The sequence below is a fragment of the Corvus hawaiiensis genome, chromosome 8, assembly GCF_020740725.1.
Source record: "Corvus hawaiiensis isolate bCorHaw1 chromosome 8, bCorHaw1.pri.cur, whole genome shotgun sequence".
Lineage (NCBI taxonomy): Eukaryota > Metazoa > Chordata > Aves > Passeriformes > Corvidae > Corvus > Corvus hawaiiensis.
The window spans coordinates 22,049,163-22,069,032 of record NC_063220.1 but is presented as its reverse complement, the minus strand read 5'-3'; the positions used below and the strand labels follow the sequence as shown (position 1 = coordinate 22,069,032).

General features: G+C 37.1%; 1 protein-coding gene across 8 annotated transcripts in view; it reads right to left on the bottom strand.

Annotated features, from left to right (window-relative positions):
• Positions 1–2,315: 2,315 nt before the first annotated feature.
• The window catches only part of KAT6B (lysine acetyltransferase 6B), a 110,154-nt gene continuing 92,599 nt past the window's right edge, over positions 2,316–19,870 (bottom strand). For all 8 annotated transcript variants that reach the window (XM_048310555.1, XM_048310554.1, XM_048310553.1 and 5 more), the window contains 5 exons: positions 11,166–11,397; positions 9,239–9,398; positions 8,371–8,637; positions 6,862–7,162; positions 2,316–5,194 (listed from right to left, as the gene is read on the bottom strand). In XM_048310555.1, the coding sequence (XP_048166512.1) occupies positions 2,709–5,194; positions 6,862–7,162; positions 8,371–8,637; positions 9,239–9,398; positions 11,166–11,397 (3,446 nt within the window). In that variant the 3' untranslated portion in view covers positions 2,316–2,708. The remainder of the gene's footprint in view (positions 5,195–6,861; positions 7,163–8,370; positions 8,638–9,238; positions 9,399–11,165; positions 11,398–19,870) is intronic.

Sequence of the window (19,870 nt, the reverse complement as noted above, 5' to 3'; positions counted from 1 at the left end):
GAAACTTGAAACTAAACAGCAGCAGATAAAGACCCAGGTGCCTTTTTCATTCACTGTAAAAACACACAAATGAAAAATCACAGAACATAATGCTACTTTGAGATACAATTATTTAACAAAGATAGGGTCCTAGCTAAACACACCTGAAGGCTGCACATAACTCTGTTGAGTTCCACTTTCCTTTTCCTAAGCATAAAAAAGGCAAGTTACTTTGTGAAGATGAAAACAAGTTTAAGTACTATGAATACTCTCTGCCTTCAGTCAACAAATTTGACAATGTAAGGGCATGAACCAAGATCTTTGCTGTATTGTGCTCTCCTTATCAAGTGTTCTGAACTTCTAAAACACAAGTTACTGCAGATTACCATTGGACCAGCAATTTTAGCTCTCATTCAGATTCACTATTTTAGACTGCTGCTCCATTGTATTAAAATTGAACAGGTCATGCACATGAATCTGTAGTATCAGTTTCTTGATTTGGTACCATCACACAATAATGGTTTTATTTAAAGAAATACACATTTCTTTGACTTTTAGATATATGAAATACTACCTTTAAAGCTGTTTTATATACTGGAATGGGGACACAGTTTTCAGTCAAGATGGCCAATCTTTTCACCTTCACAACCTTACTGCAGTGACAGTGGCAACATCCACATTAGAAGCATTTTGAAAAATTATCACAAGGATTTTTTCTGGTGTAGATTCACACATACCACATTTGAATTTGTCCACTCATGAGATCCACATATAGACAGCCTTCTTGTCTTTAACAGACCTTCCATTGCTAGATGAGAAATGCTCATCTCTGTGTATGTTTGTGTGCCCATATACATGCATATACACAGAACCCATAGATTCAATGCAGAATTTGCATCATCTTGTCACCCAGCAACAATGACAAAGGAAGAGATTACAATTCTGTCATTAACATACAGTTCAAACACCATGTCTGTTACTATCATATATCCTTTTATATATATATGTATATATATATTCACACTTTCTATAGGAAAGAAGTTTCATACATTAAATATTGACAACCTTGTAAGGTATTAAATACATATTTATTCAATATTTTATTAAGATTATTAAAAAAAATAATCTTAGCTATTCTTTATTTTCTCAAGGTGTATGCAATTATGATGAGTAACCTACGCTTAAGCTCTAAACAGCCTAATCCAAACCCCACCAGCTTTAATGGGCTTTAGATCAAGCATGTGAGAGCACCATAACAAACACTGCTTCAGGAGGTAATTCCATGCAACATCAAACTATGACAAGACACAAGAGGCTAAAAATGGCTCATCATAATTTATTTTATGTTAAAATGTACAGCTTGGGGGGGGGGGTGTAGTTTTTTGCAGTTTTTATTTTTGTTGCTTGGGTGGGTCTTCTGTGGGTATTTTTTAAGTGACTGACTAAAAAGATAACAGATAAATACAAGAGTGTCACTGGGTCCTATTTTTACATGTATCAAGCCTCTTCTGTTCGGCCCTTACAGTCACTCTGTACAGGTACAAAGGCTACAAAAAAGGAAGCAATATAAACAGACACAAATAACTTTTGCTTTTTTACATGCGATCTGTAAGCTTAGTTTGAGCTATTCACACGCTACTGCTCTATTTTTTCCCTTAAAAAATAACTCCAATATTTTATAAAGATAGAAAAATCTACAGATGGAATGAAAATGTAAAGTTAGAGGCATTTCCATAAAATAGCAACTTTACACCAAATTCACTACTTTTTTTTTTTTAAATCCTGCCAAGTATTTGGACATATACGAAAATGTTTCAAAACTTGACAAATAAACACTGAGATGTTTCAATCAACAGAAAAACATAACAGTTTTTATAAAACAGAAAGCTGCCTTTTTTCCTACCCCAGCCCCAAAGAAACTGGTCACAAAAATGGAAAAGAGTCTCAACTTTACACTAAACATACAGCAATAAAACCCTTTGAACTAACCAAAATGTGAATAGCTTTTGCAGCTTTTTTTTATTATTTTTACAAGTTTTATAATTAACAAAAATATAATTCTGGTTTTTTTACCCCTCAAACTAGGGTAACCTAATCAAGGCAAAAAAATTAAGAAATGGCTTACTGTTAAGCACAACACTTGTACAGTACTACAAAATGCACTGTCACTAACAAAGACATTAGCGGCATGCAGAAGTGTCACCTTCAGAAACAAAATAATACAATAAAAGAACTGCTAAAAGGCATTTACATGTGGGGAAAGGAGAGAGAAAAAGCTCATGATCCAGTACTGTCTGATAGTTTTGGAGTCTATTTATCCACATTTTTAATGGGAGCAGGCACATAAAATGGCTCTGAACCATCAGCTGCTGTGTAATTGCAGTTCATAGAAAGAGTTCTTCCTTTCCAGAGAACTTCAAGCTCAATGAAATAAACGAAAAATGGAAAACCACCTAATTCCCCCCAAAGAAAAGTTAAATCTCACAATGTTAAAAAATAAACAAAAAAACCCAAAACAGAACAAAACAAAACAAAATAAAAAAAAAAACCAACAAAGCAAGAAATAAAGAAAAACTTGTATAAGGCTTTCTGCTGCATACAGCTTTTAAATGGTGCCAACAAATGTATTTGCATTCACACCAATTGCTGGTTTTGAAATCGTACTCTCCAAAGGTATTTGTGCAGATCTATCCCATACGCCGGTTTGGTAGTGCGTCTCTCCCAAGGGCCTACCTTCTCATGTAGGATCCATTGAGAGACTGTTTGGACATGCCTGTGTTCATGTAGCCGTGGTGGCCCGGAGGAGTGTACATCATGTTACTGTGGGGTGCTGTCTGCATTGGCTGCTGTGCATATGGCTGAGTTCCCATCATTCCCATCTGCATCTGCATAGGGTACTGGGGGGTTTGATTCATATACCCATGATTACTGTGATAGCCACTATTCATCATTGGCTGGGACATACTGTAACCGTTCATAGCATTAAGGGTATTCATATTCATGTTCACTGAATTGACATTATAAGCAGGGGCTGGCATCAAATTTACACTCATGTTCATGCCGCGCTGCATTGTTAAGGTCCGTGCGGGCCCTTGCATGGCCACAGTCTGTGAAGCTCGCCCATAAATTTGTGGCTGATGGGCTGCAGCAGTGGGTGGCAGCGGTGTGGATTTGGTTCTTACAGAGACATGACCTTTGCTGGCCATCTGAGTCTGCAGTCTTTGGGTGTGGGATATTCCAATATTCGATGAAGTCATATTACGCTGCAAAAGGGGAGGCGGCAAATTCATGGGAGGAGGAGTAAGGTTGGGGGGAGGGGTCATGGTAGCCTGTGCTTGGGGTCCTCCAGGAACAGCATGTGGAGACTGAGAAAGCTGAACAAGCCCTGTGTTACTTAAGGGGGCAGACAAAGAGGCACTGTTTGCATAGGAAGTTACAGCAGCTGAATGGCTGTAAGGCAAAGAATGATCCATAAGCGTATTAGTTAACTGTTGCAGTTTGGCAAGGCTGAAGGTGGCAGATGGCTGTGAGTAATGCCCTGCTCCAAATTCACTCTGCCCCATTCTTTCATATAATCCAATGTTGGCATTGCTAGTCTCAGGGATTTCAGTCAACTGCATAGGTGGCGTAAAATTAGCAGCCATGCTGCACTGGGATAACTGTTGGTTGCTGCTTGGAGGCCTTTCAACAACACAGCCTTGGGGAGATTTTACATTACAAGTGGGAGGAGAATTGATGTTTGCTTGTTGCATCATACTGCAGCTTCCATTAATGTTAGACATCTGCTGGGTCACTGCACAGCTACTCTGCGTTAGGTTACTAGATGTAAGGCTACTGTATGAGCAACTGTTTTGAGAAGAGTTGTTTCCACAGATACTACTACCCATTGTAGAATCATAACTGCTTGGGTTTTCATAGTTTTCTGTGGTGCTCTCAATACTTCCTAAGTCACTAAACCCACTATCCACAACTTGCTGCGAATGATCAGAAACAGAGGGAACATCCATCATTGGGCTGGTCTCCATGTTCTGTAGAGACGGCACAGAAATGGCACTTTGATCTGGGCTGATCTGAGCATAGCTGTTCTCTAAAGGAGCAACATTTGGACTATTAACAGAACGAACTGACTGGCTGGGATGAGAGTGCACAGATGAAACTGGGCTGCTGTGGTCAGACTGCTGACAGTCATCCAGTGTGGTCATTTGGGGACTTTGGTCATTGTGGGCATAGTTCTGCAAACTTCTACAGGCCTCTTGAGTCTCTGCACAGTCCTGAAATGTATCTTCATGTTCACTTGTTTCTTGGGTTAGAGACTGTACTGCTTGAACGGTCTCTGAGTCAATCTCCATGGTCTCAGTACTCTCTCCCTTGAAATCGGAATGTAATTCTTCACCAGCTTTTTGGTCCTGGTTGTTGTCTGCATGATCATCATCAGATTCAGGCACTGGGTCTGAATCTGTAGCAAGTTCTTTCTGGTCACTTTCACACTCATCAGCTGCAAGGTCAACACCACAATCCATTAACTCCTCCTGATTTGAATTACCAGTTTGAACATTTACTTCTAAAAAAGATTGCTGGGTTTCCAGCATTTCTTTGAAAGCTTCACCAGGCAATTCCTCTTTCTCCACTTCTGTTGAACCCATGTGACTATCATCTTCATCATCTGCATCATGATCCTCATTGTGAGAAGGCTCTTCATCATCTTCCTCCTCTTCCTCCTGATCATCCAAATGCACGGACTCCTCTTTTTGCACAAAAACTTCCTCTGCTTTGTCTTTTTCTTGATCTTTTGAATTGATTCCATCTTCTTCTATGCTCCTTTCTTCTTCCCCAGCTTTCATGGTATCATTTTCTTGTTTTTCAAAGGGATCACTGGATGGATGCAGAGGTTCAGGTTCTACCTCTTTCACCTCATCATTTGGTGGTGGTAATGCTTCAACAGGTTCTTTAACAGCTTCCACCGTAACAGCAGGAACTGAACAGGGCTTGTCTTCAGCTACTTCCTTTTGTTCCTCCACCAGCACCTGATAGTCAGGCTCCATGGGAGTCTCAGGTGGAGTATATAAATTAAGCTTAAAGCCAGGTTTTCTTTCTTTGCTTTGCCTCCACTTAGATGGACCACGCTTAACTCCTTTGGGCCAACCCTGCTTACTCTTTAAAGGTTCAAGATTGTCTTTAGTGCTTTCTTCCAACACAGCTACATCCTCTGTATTGTCTTTGGGAGGTAACAGAGACAAAAAAAAAAAAAAAAAAAAAAAGTCTTAGCTTGCAGACTAATCAATATTTCCCAATATAAACCTGAAAATAATTTATAAACTCAAAATGTATTAAGAAACCATGAAACAAGAGTTATAAACAGATCTCAAACCACAGTAGAATGATGTAGTATCTACAGCTCAAACACACTACACAGATATGTTATTGTTTGGTGGCCTTTTAACAGACACTAGCAGAACCACCATTTATACACTAGAAGAATCCCAGAGATTTAAATGTCAAGACATGTAAACTAATGCAAATACTGTCCAAATATTTCATTTTCAACCTTTGGTTTTAGAATAGAAGTATGCCTTCACTTTATATAGACATTGATCTAACATATATTCATCTTTTCTGACAGTAATGACATGAAAGTCTGGAGTTTCCTCTGTGACCATTCTGGAGGACAAGCTATAATAAATATATAATTATGCTTTAATACCAACACTGAAAAAAGGTGATTCATTCTAGTACTATCTCACGGGCAACATATCATGACACAGCTCACAACAGATGATAGAAGACAAAAGATAGTTAAAATTAAACACAGAGTGCATCAGAAAGCTAAATTAATCCATTAACTATAAAAAAAGGACCCAAACACATTTGCCTCTTTCCTTTCTCCCCAGATACTACTTACATATACTCTAGAAAAAAGGAGAATTACCAAGATATAACATGCTGAACTTGGGAGTGTAATGGCTTCAGTGATACTTCTGTATTGTGATGATGTGGTCCATGGGCAAATACAAAACATTAGTCTAGTTAAAACAGTGCAAACCTGACCACTGGGGCATAGCTGGAACTTGCTACAATTAGTTTAATTAGCTTCTCTTGAGAAGCTGGAAAAAGTGGCAACATTCTCATGTACCACATCACACAATAGCTGTTTGAAATAGAAATCAGCCCATGATGATACTTCCCATGCGATTGCAAAAATACTGAAGTAGTACCTACTGGCTTCTTAGAGAAAATACACAGACCTGAGAATCTAGTAATTCATTCTGGAATTAAAACTCATAAGCAGAATTTGAGGGCCAGGAGGTCAAGGGAAGAGTGTACGTTCAGAATAGCTCATCAGTAGTTTCACTATCCATCCATGAACTTTTCTGACAGGAAACATCCTTGAAATCAAACTGGAAAAGCAGCTTTGAAAGGACACAGTTAAAACTGTCTGTCTCTTTCATGGGGGGAAAAAACCCAGGATCTTGGTGCTGAGGATATATTATTCCACAGAAGCAACAAACATTTCACTGAATTACCAACAGTGCTGAATAGAAAGATACTTGTGTAAATTGAATCTTACTTTTTGCTTGTATCCTTTACCACTGATACAAAAACTATATTGGACAATATTCCAGTGCTACCCTTTGCACTGTTAAGTATGAAATGCCCTGTTGCAGGGACATAAAAGTTGGTTTTGACAATATGACAAGAACTTCAATGCCTCAGACTGGAAAAGACTTGTTTCCTGAATGCAAAAAGCAAATTATAATATTATAATAATAATGGCTAAATACATCTCATTAAAAATTTCAAGATTTATGACAAAAATAAACACTTCTTTAGAAGGCCACCTAACAAAATTAATTTTGTGAAGATATAAGAACATTTTAAGTTTACCTGTACAATTTTCATCACTCCTGTAACAATGAATATCTTTCTCCTCCTTGTTCTGCTCTTCTTCCTCCTGTTTCTGCTGCCCAGGTTGATACTCAAAAGCTTTTCTAATCACAGGCTTCAAGTCATCATCTTCTCCATCCATCTCACAGGTGGGTTCCAGCTGCGGCATGGGACGCTCTTCATCTGAGTTATCAAATGGCTCATTCAACACCTCTGTTGTTTCAGAAATTGTCTCTGTTGTAACACTGCTGTTTATCCTTCTGCGCTTACGGCCCCTTTTCTTTTTCAGTATGAAAGGTCTCTGAAAAATAATTCCACAAATAAAACTCTTCCTACATTCCCGTTTGTTAACTGATTCTGGACATAAATTTTTGTAGAGTGAGTTTACAATAATCTATTTACTCATTCAAAAAACCACTTTACGTTGCATCAAATTCAAATGTAGACAATCTAAAAGTAAAATGTCTAAACAGTTAAAATAGGTATGTATACATGTATACAAACCTTTCTGTAAGTAAAAGTGAAGGCTAGAGTTTTCTTCCTATTGTAGTGTCTTTTACCTTCTTCTGTCACATAATATTCATAGCATTATTACATAAACTGTACTCACACATTTTTCCTCTGTAGATTTATAATTCCCCAACAACCTTCACAAGTATCAAAGCTTATTCTTCTACATTTCAGATTTCTGCTATTTTTAGAAATAAGTATGTACACAGAAAAATAGGTAACATTGAGGAAGTGCACCTCAAGAATCCTACAGATGGCTGCTATTAAAAAAAAAACTGTTCAAGATTTTGTTTTCCTATTATTATATATTCTCCAAGATTTATAGTTACTTTAAAGTAAGCTCAGTTAAAGTATAATCAAAGGGACAATCCAATTTCCTAATTCTCACCAGAGACACTTCAATACATAGGCTGAGTGCTTTAAAATTTTTGGGATTCTTAAGTTTACTAATTTAAGCAACTCAAAGAGTTGATTTTTTCAAAGAAATTAAGAATTACGAAAACATGGCAGTAACCAGAATTTAACATTTAAATTAGAAGAATACGGGTAAAAAAAACCCTCTTGTTTTAACAGCAGTTCTTTTGAAAACTTTATGCCCCTTTTAGGAGTTCCTATAATAAAAAAAAAAAAAAAAAACCATAAAAAGATAAACCCCACAAGCTGGACTCCATCTTAATACAAAAAAAGAAAGAACCATTAAAATATTGAACCAATACCAATGCTAAACAGCAGAGGGCAATCTCTAGTTTAAAAATTAACAGGAAATTCTGATTTTTTAATGTCACTAGTATTTTATAGTTCTGTGAAAAATCCTAAAGACAAAAAATGGGATGGAGTGCATAAAGGAGAAGAGAGGAGTAGTTAAGTGTCCAAATAACACATAAAGGATTAAAACAGCCTAACAAATGTTTGTAGAAAGCCAGATTGTTATTTTGATGATAACAATTTGATTGAAATCAGATACAAGTGACTTTGCACAAAACCACTGAAGTAACACACCTTTCTTTTCATGGCCAGTGACTGGGGCTTTGTCAGCCGGGGAGGTGAACTCTGTTGATTCTCATCCCCGCCATCCTCCTCACTGCTTTCTTTAGAGTGTTCTGTGGATTGCCCTCGCTCCCCCACCACTGCCACACTTTCTGGAGATCGCAAGTATTTATTTTTAGATTGTACTTTTGCAGGTGATTGCCTACTATTAGTTCTTGTGGAGAATATTTCTTGCTCTTCCTTTTCCCAGCAGCTAGCTTGTTCCATAAGACGCTCAGCCTGAAGGGTTGAGGTTAAAATAACAGGTCACCGAAACAGCATTTACTTAGCCGTATCTTTTACATTCAGCTAAATAGTTAAAATAAGTCAACCCTGATTAGCACTGCTGGCTAACCTAGCAACAACATTTCAGCTGAATCATCTAGTTGTTCCTTTACAACAGTTAACAGATAACAAACCAAAGAAGATTGCATTTCATGGGATATTTAGCACTATTAATGATGCAGCGAATTGATTTAAGTCCTTTAGCACTACATTACATGCCTACTGACTGGATCACTTTGAGCAAGTTGAGAACACAAAGAATCGATTGACAGTGCAGCCCCTGAGCTCTGCACCAAATTTGATCTGATTACATGCTCTTTGACTACCTCAAGAGTGATAAATACAGCTCCAAGACAACTGATTCACATTTTAAGTTTTCATATTCATCCCCCCAAAGTTACCATGTGTTGCTATACAGATTCCAAAAATTCTGCATTACAATATCAGTATGGAGTGGTCAAAGTTAAATCTGCTCTATTTAAGACAGTCTAATGTTGAATATTCAAAATTATGAAAACCAAAGGAAGAGAAATTCAGAACACGTCTCTGATATTACCTCCTTTTCTGCTTCCCTCTCTTCTTCAGAAACTGCAGCATTAGAAACTAACAATGGAGTCCATCTCAAGCTTTCAGGATCTACTTCATTGATACGTGGATTCGCTTTCAGTTTCTCCATATGACTTAAAATCAGCTTTTCCCTTCTAATAATTACAAATCTACAAGCAAATAAACAGTAATTTTTAGAAAGTGATCTCCTAAAACAGCCTTTCTACAGGTGAAATCCTTTTGCAAAACAACCTGTGAAAAAAAGATGGGTAAATAAAAGGATCCATCAAACTAAAAATACCAACTGACACACAGCGATAACATGCTTACACTACTGACTGTTCACTGAGAAAAAGTGAGGAAACAACAGTTTATGAAGTGAAAGCTCAATATTAACCATCACTGGGGCAACAGAGAGAAAGTAAAGGTTTTATAGTTGACTACTCTAAACCTAATTCAAGAGGTTTAGTGTTGGCACTTGAATCACTGCCAGAACAATTTCCAATTTTAATATTATATACAAACACAGATAGAAATCACTGTGGATCATCAAGTCAAGAGTGAGAAAGTCATAATGTTACAGCTGAAGATGTAAGCTAACGGGACAAGAAAGCAAGTCAGAAGCACAGGTTTTCTAACGAAGCATACTTTAGTACTTTAGTCCTGTGCTAATGAAGTACAAAACGACTTTCCAATTACTATGAAGTGGCATATCAAAAGTAGGTAAAGACTGATAAAATAGCACAGTATGCTAATCTATTAGCACATATCCCATCAAGCTGCCCTGTTACAAAGAACTATACAATTTTAAACAATAAAGATGAGCAAGAATTTCAAGTGCGGTAAAAATCAGGTTGGTTAAGTAACAATATTCTCTCAGTGAAAAACAAAGTTTAAAAAAGAAATCAGATCCAGAACCCTTTCCCCAGAATTGTGACAAACTTCTACTTTACTACATGAAAGAAAAATTTCCCTTAAAATACAGTTGTCCTCAGGTTGTCCATAACTAAGTACTCCAGAAAGTTAAGGGTTTAATGCAATGACCACGCTCCTCTTACCTACTCTCATACACCATCTTGTAAGCTGATCTCCTTTTTGAAGACTTGCATTCTTACTGGCTCAAAAATTACTGGCTTTGAATACTAGTACTGGGACACATAAAAGTTACTGAGGCTGAACTTTTCCTGATTTTAATTTTACTTTTTGGCAAGCCAGTGTTTGAAAGGCAGCTTTGCTTAATTATAAAGTTTCTATGATTGGAATATCCAGAAAGAATTAAGATCATCTTCAGAAACACAAACACCATTGAAAGTCATTTAAGACATTTTATGGAAAGAAACAGACCAAACAAGAACAACAACCCAGTTAAGTTCTAAAATATCCATCAAAATCATTAAGAAAGAAGATATTCACAAAACAAGAACTCACCTTCTCAGTGTACTGACTTTCAACATTGATTGTAACATTAAATAGAAACTTGCATTACCAGTACCTTGAGCAGGAGCATTTCACATAGAGCTGATCTGATCCCATGGTTTACATGAATTCAACAATGATTGAAAGAGGGGGTGTGGAAAGAGAGACTGCCACCCACAAAGACAAATTTTTCTCTCACTAGTATTCAAAGCAAAATATTTGCACAGCAAGAGCTGGGAACACTAAGGGAAGATCATACTGAATGAAACAAAATTCTTAACTGAAAATGTTTCAAGCTGGCCACATACTTCCAATAACCATTAACATGAAAGAGCATCCAAAAAATCATCAGGAAGAAAAGCTCTTTATGTAAGACCCATCTGTACTGACTTCTACAATAAGATGGTTATTACTCATTTTACAGTCAAACTTTTCCACAGACATTTTTCACATCAACTGTTTTGGAAGTAGAGAATGTTTTGTCTCAGTATTTTAAAAAAATGTTTACAAGATTCACTGACCTATCTTCTCTTTTATCTATCATGCTATGTTGCTGCAAGGTTGTGGCAATATCATGCGGACACATTCCAGTAGCTCGGCTCATTCCTTTGATGCTGATTTGTTTTTCATGGTGGCAGTTCAGGTATTCCAATATGACACTTTTCCAATAAGCCAAGTATGAGAGACGACCCAGATCGGACAATGGCTTTTCAGGGGATCCTGCTTGACCCTCTCTTCTAGAAAGTAAATAGCCTAGAATAAAAATAAACAGGATACCTTATGGAGATAACAAAAGCAAGGAATTTTAACTGGCCCTTAAGAAAGCTGGAATTAATACAAAACATCAGCATGACTGATTCAACTACTGAAAACTCTTGCAATTACAGAAATCCTCTCCACAAAAGAGATGAGTTTTCATCATTATAGTGACATAGGAAAAGATCAAATCCTTGCGAGTGACTCAGATCTTATGTTATGAGAATCAAATATTAACCAAAAACTCTAATTGCAAGGCAAGGACAAGAGGGAAAAGCCAACATGTTTTGGAACAGGTCCCATCATGCATGTTCTCCTTTAGAACTACAACTCTCTGGCCTTTTGCGAAACTTTTACACCTGAGTTACATCACTGAAGCCAAAAATATTCCAAAGAATCTCAAGAGCAGGTATCATGGGTAATATCAGTTAAGTCATTTTTCTTCAAGAAGCCCCAAGTGACATAAGTTTTTGATTAAACAGCTAGAAGTTGTATTTTGGAGGTAACATAATTCACAAGATGAATTATTCAGAGAATTAGTTAGGAGAAATAATTAAAAAATAATCTCCCTTAATTCATATTTAAGAACATTCACATAATTCCTGCTTGCAGTCTTCAAAACAGTAACAGATCCACTATTACACATTTTATTTATATTACACTTCATTTTATATTCTATGTATGTTGTAAGTCCCTTTTAACTCTTCACCTTTAAGAGGATTTTACTATTTAGAGTAGAATATGCCTGCTTGGAGATAACAGAAGATGCCACCAGTAAAACTATTTCAGTATAGAGAAAAAACCCACAATCAAGGAAAGGTATTCTTTCACAGTCATTCATCCCTCCACAATACGTATTCTGCATTGTGCCTTTATAAAAACTGCCAACACACAGGCCTTAAACAAGCAGGCTTACAAAATGCTTACTCCACCATACACAGACATTATGTTTATGGAATTACATTACTCAAAGTCAATTGGAATCCACCAAAATATACAGTTCTTGCACCTTCCAATATTCTTAAATACTTTTTTCCTCCCTCAAATTTTTCAAACTCTTATTTTTCAAAGACTGATTTAAAACATAACTAGCACAGTCATGTCATGTTTGTTAAACAAATCCTACTAACCTCTTCAAAAAGTTACTCCTGATCAAATTAGCTATAAATTAAAAGTGTATGATTAACATCCAGGTTTAAGAGAAGCAGTGGCTGTTTCCTGATTTTGCTGTATGGTCTACCATATACAAACCATACACACACAGAGGTATTTTTCTTAGATCAAACCACAAAATACACACATAAATATATGTATATTTACTCTGCCTGAAACACTGGTCTTCCCTTCCTCAGATAAAACAGAAAAGGTCCACAACAGAATTTAGAAGAAACATACACAGATATGCATCGTAGTCTAATCACCAGTTTACATAAAGAAATTTATATAGAAAAGCAGACATCCTACAACATTTCAAGTGATCACAACATTGATACTGAAATAAGTAGTGTGCCTTTCATATCGATTAGCATGATTTGTGATAAAATGCCAGAGCTTCAGCATACCATCCCACATCTGCCTACCTCTACAGAGCTACATGAAGCCTGCCTACATCTGCATGGTACCACCAGAAACTCAGCAAGTAAATTTATTTTGTTTTACAGAAGGAACACTACCATAAAAATTAAGGAAGTGAAGGTATTTTAACATTTAAAATTGCAGCATATTAAACTTTTTTATAACTAGATGATACATTTTAGTACATCTTGGTACTACATGCAGCTACTGTTGACAGGAAACATCAAATTTCACATTCAACGCCACAGTGCATCTTCAATAATTTGAAGGTAGAGAATTGTTGCTTTAATTCCAGCTGCACAAAAGCAGAACTACAGTGTATAGCCTGTTCTGCTTAATTTTAAACAAAGCTTCACTTGTATCAAGAAAGAATTCTGGATCAGCTTGTGTACAACACACAAAACCAAATTTTATACTAAGATGACACTGCCCATAAAAAAAACCATGCAAACCTGCGGTAGTAGAAGTAGTGATGGAAGTCTCAAGACAGGAAAAGAGAGGGAGAATAACCTAGATTTTAAAAATGAGGAGAACTTAGAGCTGCTTCAAGTAACTTTACAGTTTACACAACCAACTTCACATTCAAGCAGTCTTGGGCACTAATAGAAAGTGTAGGGTATTTGCAAGACCTAGATTTCATTCTTGCATTTCACTACACTTTGAAGTTACTTTGACAAAAATTCTTCCTCTACTTTCATTTTCCTCATAGATAAGGGGGCTGCACCTATAATTTCTTGGTAAACATATTATGAAGCTGAATAAGAAACTGCTATCCAAACAAAAGTTTGGAATCATTAGTTAGGCAACCACAAGTACCTTTAGAGTTTTACTAGTACATCCTGGCTCATTGTACCTTTCCTGTGTCTGGGGATTTAAAGACTAGTTCTTAGTGCTCATTTTCACTCTACATTAAAGCAGAGAAACTTTACCTGCACAGCAGTAACATCTGTCAGTATTCTTTCCCTACCTTTCTAAAATATAACCTATGCTTTTCCAAGATACTCACATTCTAGAGGATCAAAAATATAAATCAGAGGTAACAGTCTCAGTTACATGTAGCACACACTGACTAGAAAGTCTCTCAACAGATTCTGTGATTTGAATGACACCTATTAAATTAAACTTACTGAAGAGATGCCAAGTAATTGATCTAAGAGTTGCAGGTAAATAAAAACCACTGATTTTGGTAGCTTGTGTATCTACCCTGAAGCATCTGAAATGAGCACAATATGACCCCGTTAAACAGATACCTGCACTCTCACTGTGTCGACCTAATTTTAATAATGGATAGCCTCCAAGTGGCAACCTCAAAGAACTTTCTTAAGATATAATTTTTGATATCAGATTATGAACAATAGCAACACTCACAGAACAAAACAGAGCTCCTCACCACTCACCCCCAAGAGTAAACAAGTCAAACTGTATGCTACACAAAAAAAGAAAACCACAACAAAATGTAAGACCTAATCAAGAACAAAGAGTCTTCTATCTTATCTTCTGGGCATAGAGTGATAGTATCACAAAATTCAACAGCCAAAATACCATTAGTTATTTTTATTTCTTGCCTTATCTCTATCCTCCACGACGAAGCAACGCACCAAATGCGATTTACAGCCTTTGATTTCTGTCACACAAACCTCCCCAGAATCACTAAGGTTTCATTTTATCCAAGATTTGAAACAATTATAAGAAATGCAATCTGAGAAAGGGAAAGTTAGTATAGCATACATAAATTCTATGCCTTCAACACAAATTAAGGCGATAATTAGGCATTAAAACATTTAAACAAACTGACTTGTAATTATCTTGTAATTTCAATCTACAGCATTCCTAGTAATACCCCTGAAATAGCTACAGAATCCACAACACACTTATGTGAGAACAGAAACTTTAATACATCTGTGTCAGTCTCCAGAAACTTTCTTTAGTTAACTACTGATTTTATTATGCTTGGTTCTATATCTTCAAACAAGTTAAACAGCATGAAATCAGAGGTCTAGCTTGATAGCAGGACAGTGGCCAACAGAGAAATCCAAGGGACACATTGAAACTGGCAAACAGAATCAGTCTGGCTTCATCCAAATAATTGGAACCAACTAGATGATCTTAATGTCCACACTTATTGGAATTTTTTAAGAACTTGGTAAGATATGTTAAGTATCACTTCCTTCTGCAAGCAGTGCAGAGTCCATCTTCCTCCTGCATTCTCTGCATTTACTTGTGTGTTTACCAGCAGGAATTTATTGTCATGTCTGCTGCTGTGAGGTGAACAGACTTGTATCTCACCAGCTCTCTCCTGAAAATCTTCTACAAACCAGGATCACATCAGCCCCCTTTCACTCCTATGGCATGAAAACAGTTTTATGCATACTTCAAGTTACAAACTGCCATAAGCAGCTATTTCATTAAGTCTCTGCAAATCCCCAAGACACATCCTTCTTTCCTTACCACACACACTTCTAAACATCACTACCTCAGCTTTATAATATTAAGCATAAATCTCAACACAGTTTTAAATTTAGCTTGAGACAGCTGAATTGATTTTTTTTATCATCTGTTGAAGGAATACACTTGTCCTTTTGCTCTTAACATGGTAACAAATGCAGGCTAGCCTTCAAAGGTGTAAGACAATAGAGATGCAGACTGCACAGAGGCCAGTGGAATACAAAGCAGCAGCAAACAAAAACATTAAACAAGTGGTATACTGGGAAGGACCAAATGAACAAACTAAAGCTGACAGAAGGAAGTCAAATGAAGTTTGAAGATTTTTTTGAAGACACTCCTGCGATCTGAGTGCTCTCTATACATGCTTTATGTTCTATAGCAATGAAGAAATCAATTTACCATTTCATTTCACAGAATAGTTAAGGTTGGAAGGGACCACTGGAGGTCATCTAGGCCAACCTCCCTGCTCAGGCAGGATCCCCTAGAGCACATTACTCAGGACTGTGTCCTGACACCTTTTGAACATCTCCAGGACAGAAGACTCCACAACCTCTCCAGGCAACCTGTTCCAGTGGTCAGCCACCCTCACATCCATAATTTCTGATGAATAGTCAAAGAACAGACATCTAGATTGAAATGTTCAGTTTCCTTGAGTGCAATTAACACTGACCACAATCATTATAAAGCCATTAGGCTTTCAGTAAGCTCAGGAATTAATCTTGATTCAAGCAAACCAAAAAACCCAACTTGCAAACTGGATGTAGGTGTTTGAATTACACTTGTTTGTGTTCACCCAAGACAGCATGGTCACATTGTGGCTCAGTTACACACAGCAACAGCCAAACTGTAGTATGCATATTGCACAGGATTGAATGAAGACTTCGTGGTTTCCCATTCACCTGAGAAGCTAGGGAACTTCGCTAATATTAAAGTTTGAACAAGTATTTTTGATGTAATTATATTTACTATTTCTATTTTAAAACCACCTAGAACAGTCCTAGAAATGCTGTATTTTATTATTAAATACAAAGATTACTTTGTTTAGCTTAAGAGCAAACAATAGTCAGTCAGTTAGCACCCACACTTTGGAAAATAAATAACTATAGCTGAGTAGCTTCTAACAATGTGAAATGGAGGGTTATAGTTGGCTTGTATCACTCATCCTTTTATGAAAGGATCACAACATTTCTTGCCTTCTCCACTAGGCAATACAGTTGTACATTTTACTGGAAATTCCACATAGCCAGAATATAATCCATCCAGAACATCCTAAGGCAGCTTCAACACTGTATTCTCCAGAAGATGCCACTAGCTGAAACTCTAGTATAATTTCCTGTGTTCTATTACCCATGTGCTCCCTTAAGGGAGTATCTGACATCGCAACCTCACCACAAACAACAGTGCCATATGCCATGGAGACTGTGCTGATCTAACACAATTCCTTCACTCCTTGAAATTCATTGCTAACAGACAAGCAGGTTCTTTGAGAACAGTACCACAAAGAGAGGCACTTCACTCTTTTGAGGACATCATGTATGGTGTTCAACTATTGTTCTGAAGTATCAGTGCATCACATTGTCTTCAGCAGAAACAGAATCAGCAAAAATGTACCTGAATGGAAAACAGAGTACTGAATCTCATTCTGTCCCTGGACAAGTACTTAGGAACTGCAATTTCTTTCTCCTATGCTACTAGCAACAAATCCACATATTTGCTTTTCACGTATGGAGGCTAAAAACCAAAACAAACAGTCTCCAAAGTGGACCCCAAGGGTAGGGATTAATGAGTCCTACTTCTTAGCTAGAACACATTTTTTTGTCTGCTACAAAAAATCTGGAAATAACAGTTTACACTGTAAATTTGAAAAGTATTTTATCTGAGAGCCTGTGATCAAGGAAACAGTTTTATGTCTTATGTATCAATCACATCACACACTGGAGACAAACATAGTTCTGATCTTGTTTAAGAAGTCATGGTCAATATCACTTTCTAGGAAATCAATCATATCAATCTCTCCGAACAAGAAAGTTACAAATGCTAGTAAAGAAAGTCTGTTATATTCTTGTAATTGAGACAGAGCCCACTTTACAAAAGAAATAGCAGAAAGACAAATATCTTTAAACTGTGTCCTACCAGAGTATTTCAGCCCTTATCTTGGATTAGCATAGTTGTTCTAAAGAACATACCTTTCCACTCAAATTTTGTAATTCAAACCTGTATCTCCACTTTTCTTAAAATATCTACAGATAAGATTAGCTTTTACCTTAAAGAAAAGCTGCAACCAAATAGTCTTTCAAAAACAGAACCACACCAATGGAAAATGAGAGCTTTGCTTCACTGCAAAAACTCATTACAGAGTTACATCTTGTTTCATACCTTCACATTCACAGAAGTATTAATAAACATAACACACGTAGCTGTGCAATAGGAGCAACTCTTACAGAGATAAGAACCATACAGAAAATGCAATACAGCAAAGATCCCTGGACCAGAATAACTCCTGAGTCTTTCAGGAGTAACCCTGTCAGTGGCTATTAACCTACTACTAGCCTTTGAACAAGAGAGGACTCAGCCTAAAAAGCACAAGAAGAAGCCACCTTGATGTAACCCTGCTGAACATAATAAAGATTTCCTTTTTGCTATCATCTTCCATGTGTCCTAGTAAAATTACATGAGCATCGTCATGGCACCTTTAAAGAGAAAAATTTCTATTTTTCTGTATTGGGAATCTTTACTTCATTTACATGGAAGAAATTGAGTCTCCACCTGTTAAAGTACGAAGGATCAAAATTTAAGAGAAGTATCATGGCAAAACCCTTAATTTACTGCTTATATATTAAAATACCCACAAAATAAAGATTGTGTTATCATATCTGAGTAATCTTCCAATCATTTTTTAAACCCGGAAAAACAGACTGTATGCTTGTAATATGTAATGACTGAGAATCAGGGGGAGGAACAGACCATATGAAGAAGCAAATTCAAATCTGTTAATGTGGCTTCCAACATGGAATCTCTTTTGCCACTGTAATTTGCCTCACAGCAAAACGAAACAGCAAACTTAAATGGTTCCAAACTTGCTCAAGCCTAGCCTGCATAGAAAGGCCGTTTAAAAATCAGGTTTCAACTCACAAACAGGAATGACATAGCTTAGAACAAGTGTCAGGTTGTCAGTCATGAAACAGCTACTGAGCTGCTACAACATACAGCAAGTCATAAAGAGGTGAAGTGTCAGCAGCTTCCCTCTGCCTACGAGACATGTTATTGGTATGTGCTGGTATTCAGCAGCGAGCTGTAAATGGCTGAACTGAATCAAGGACAACATAGACAGCAGAGACACAATGTGCCATTCTAAAGGACAAGCTTGCTCTCCAGCCATGCACGAAGGCCACCACAATCAAATTGCTTTCAACAGCTACACAGAATTGTGGTCAATGCATAACCAAACTCCATTTCATCTTTCTGGACCTGTTCAGCTATACTAACAATAGGAAAACACCACTGATCCTATAAATAGGCTTGAGAAAAGCTGCCAGTGTTAAGTACCACATTATCAAGTCCAGTTCAAAATGCACCTATGCAAGACAGTGCTTAAACGACAGCCTGCTGACAGCACTTTACTTCCAAACTTCCTGAAGTTTACTTCCAAAGTTCTCCTTCCATGAGGTAATGTAATGCTAACAACCAAGTTTCAGAAGATAGCACATATGGAAATACCTGTAGACAGAACATATACAGACCTAAGTGATGTGATTTAGAGTAAGTCATAAGCTCTATAACCTTTGTAATATCATGATGATACAAAACCATTTATTGCACTCATTCATCTTCCTTGAGTTTCTTGAAGATTCATGTAACATCTGTCATCCTTCAGTTATTGAGGATGTTCCCAACTGCCTTGACTTCTCAAAGACAGAGAGGTGTTGGAGTCATGTCAGCCAGTTCCCTAGGGTGAATGTCACCATTTTACTTAAGTACTCTGTAATTTAATCTTCCTCTAGCGAAGATGGCATCTCACTCTGCTGCTTAAATTCTGTGCCACCTGAGAAGGTCCTATCAAGAAAAGTCAAGGCAAAGAAAGTACAGAGTACCTCAGATCCCTTCTGAGATCCACACCACACCCCTTTGTTGTCACGCCATGCTTATTCCATTCACCAGCAGGGCCATATTCTGCTTACTTTTTTCCTTTGGCTGTCCACATACCTCTAAGAGCTCTCCACATTTTGTTACTCTCCACTTCCCTCAGTTTCAACTCCAACCAAGCTTTGGCTTAACATTGCTGCAGATGGTAAGCAATACCAGTGCCTTTTGTAGCTTTTGGTTTTGCGAAAGTCAGGAACCCTCCCTGCAGCCTAGCAGGCTTACTATCATGCCTGCTATTGTCATGAACATTAGAATAAGTCATTTTTGCAATCTAAGGAAACTGTCTTCAGAGATCAACGTGTCCTGT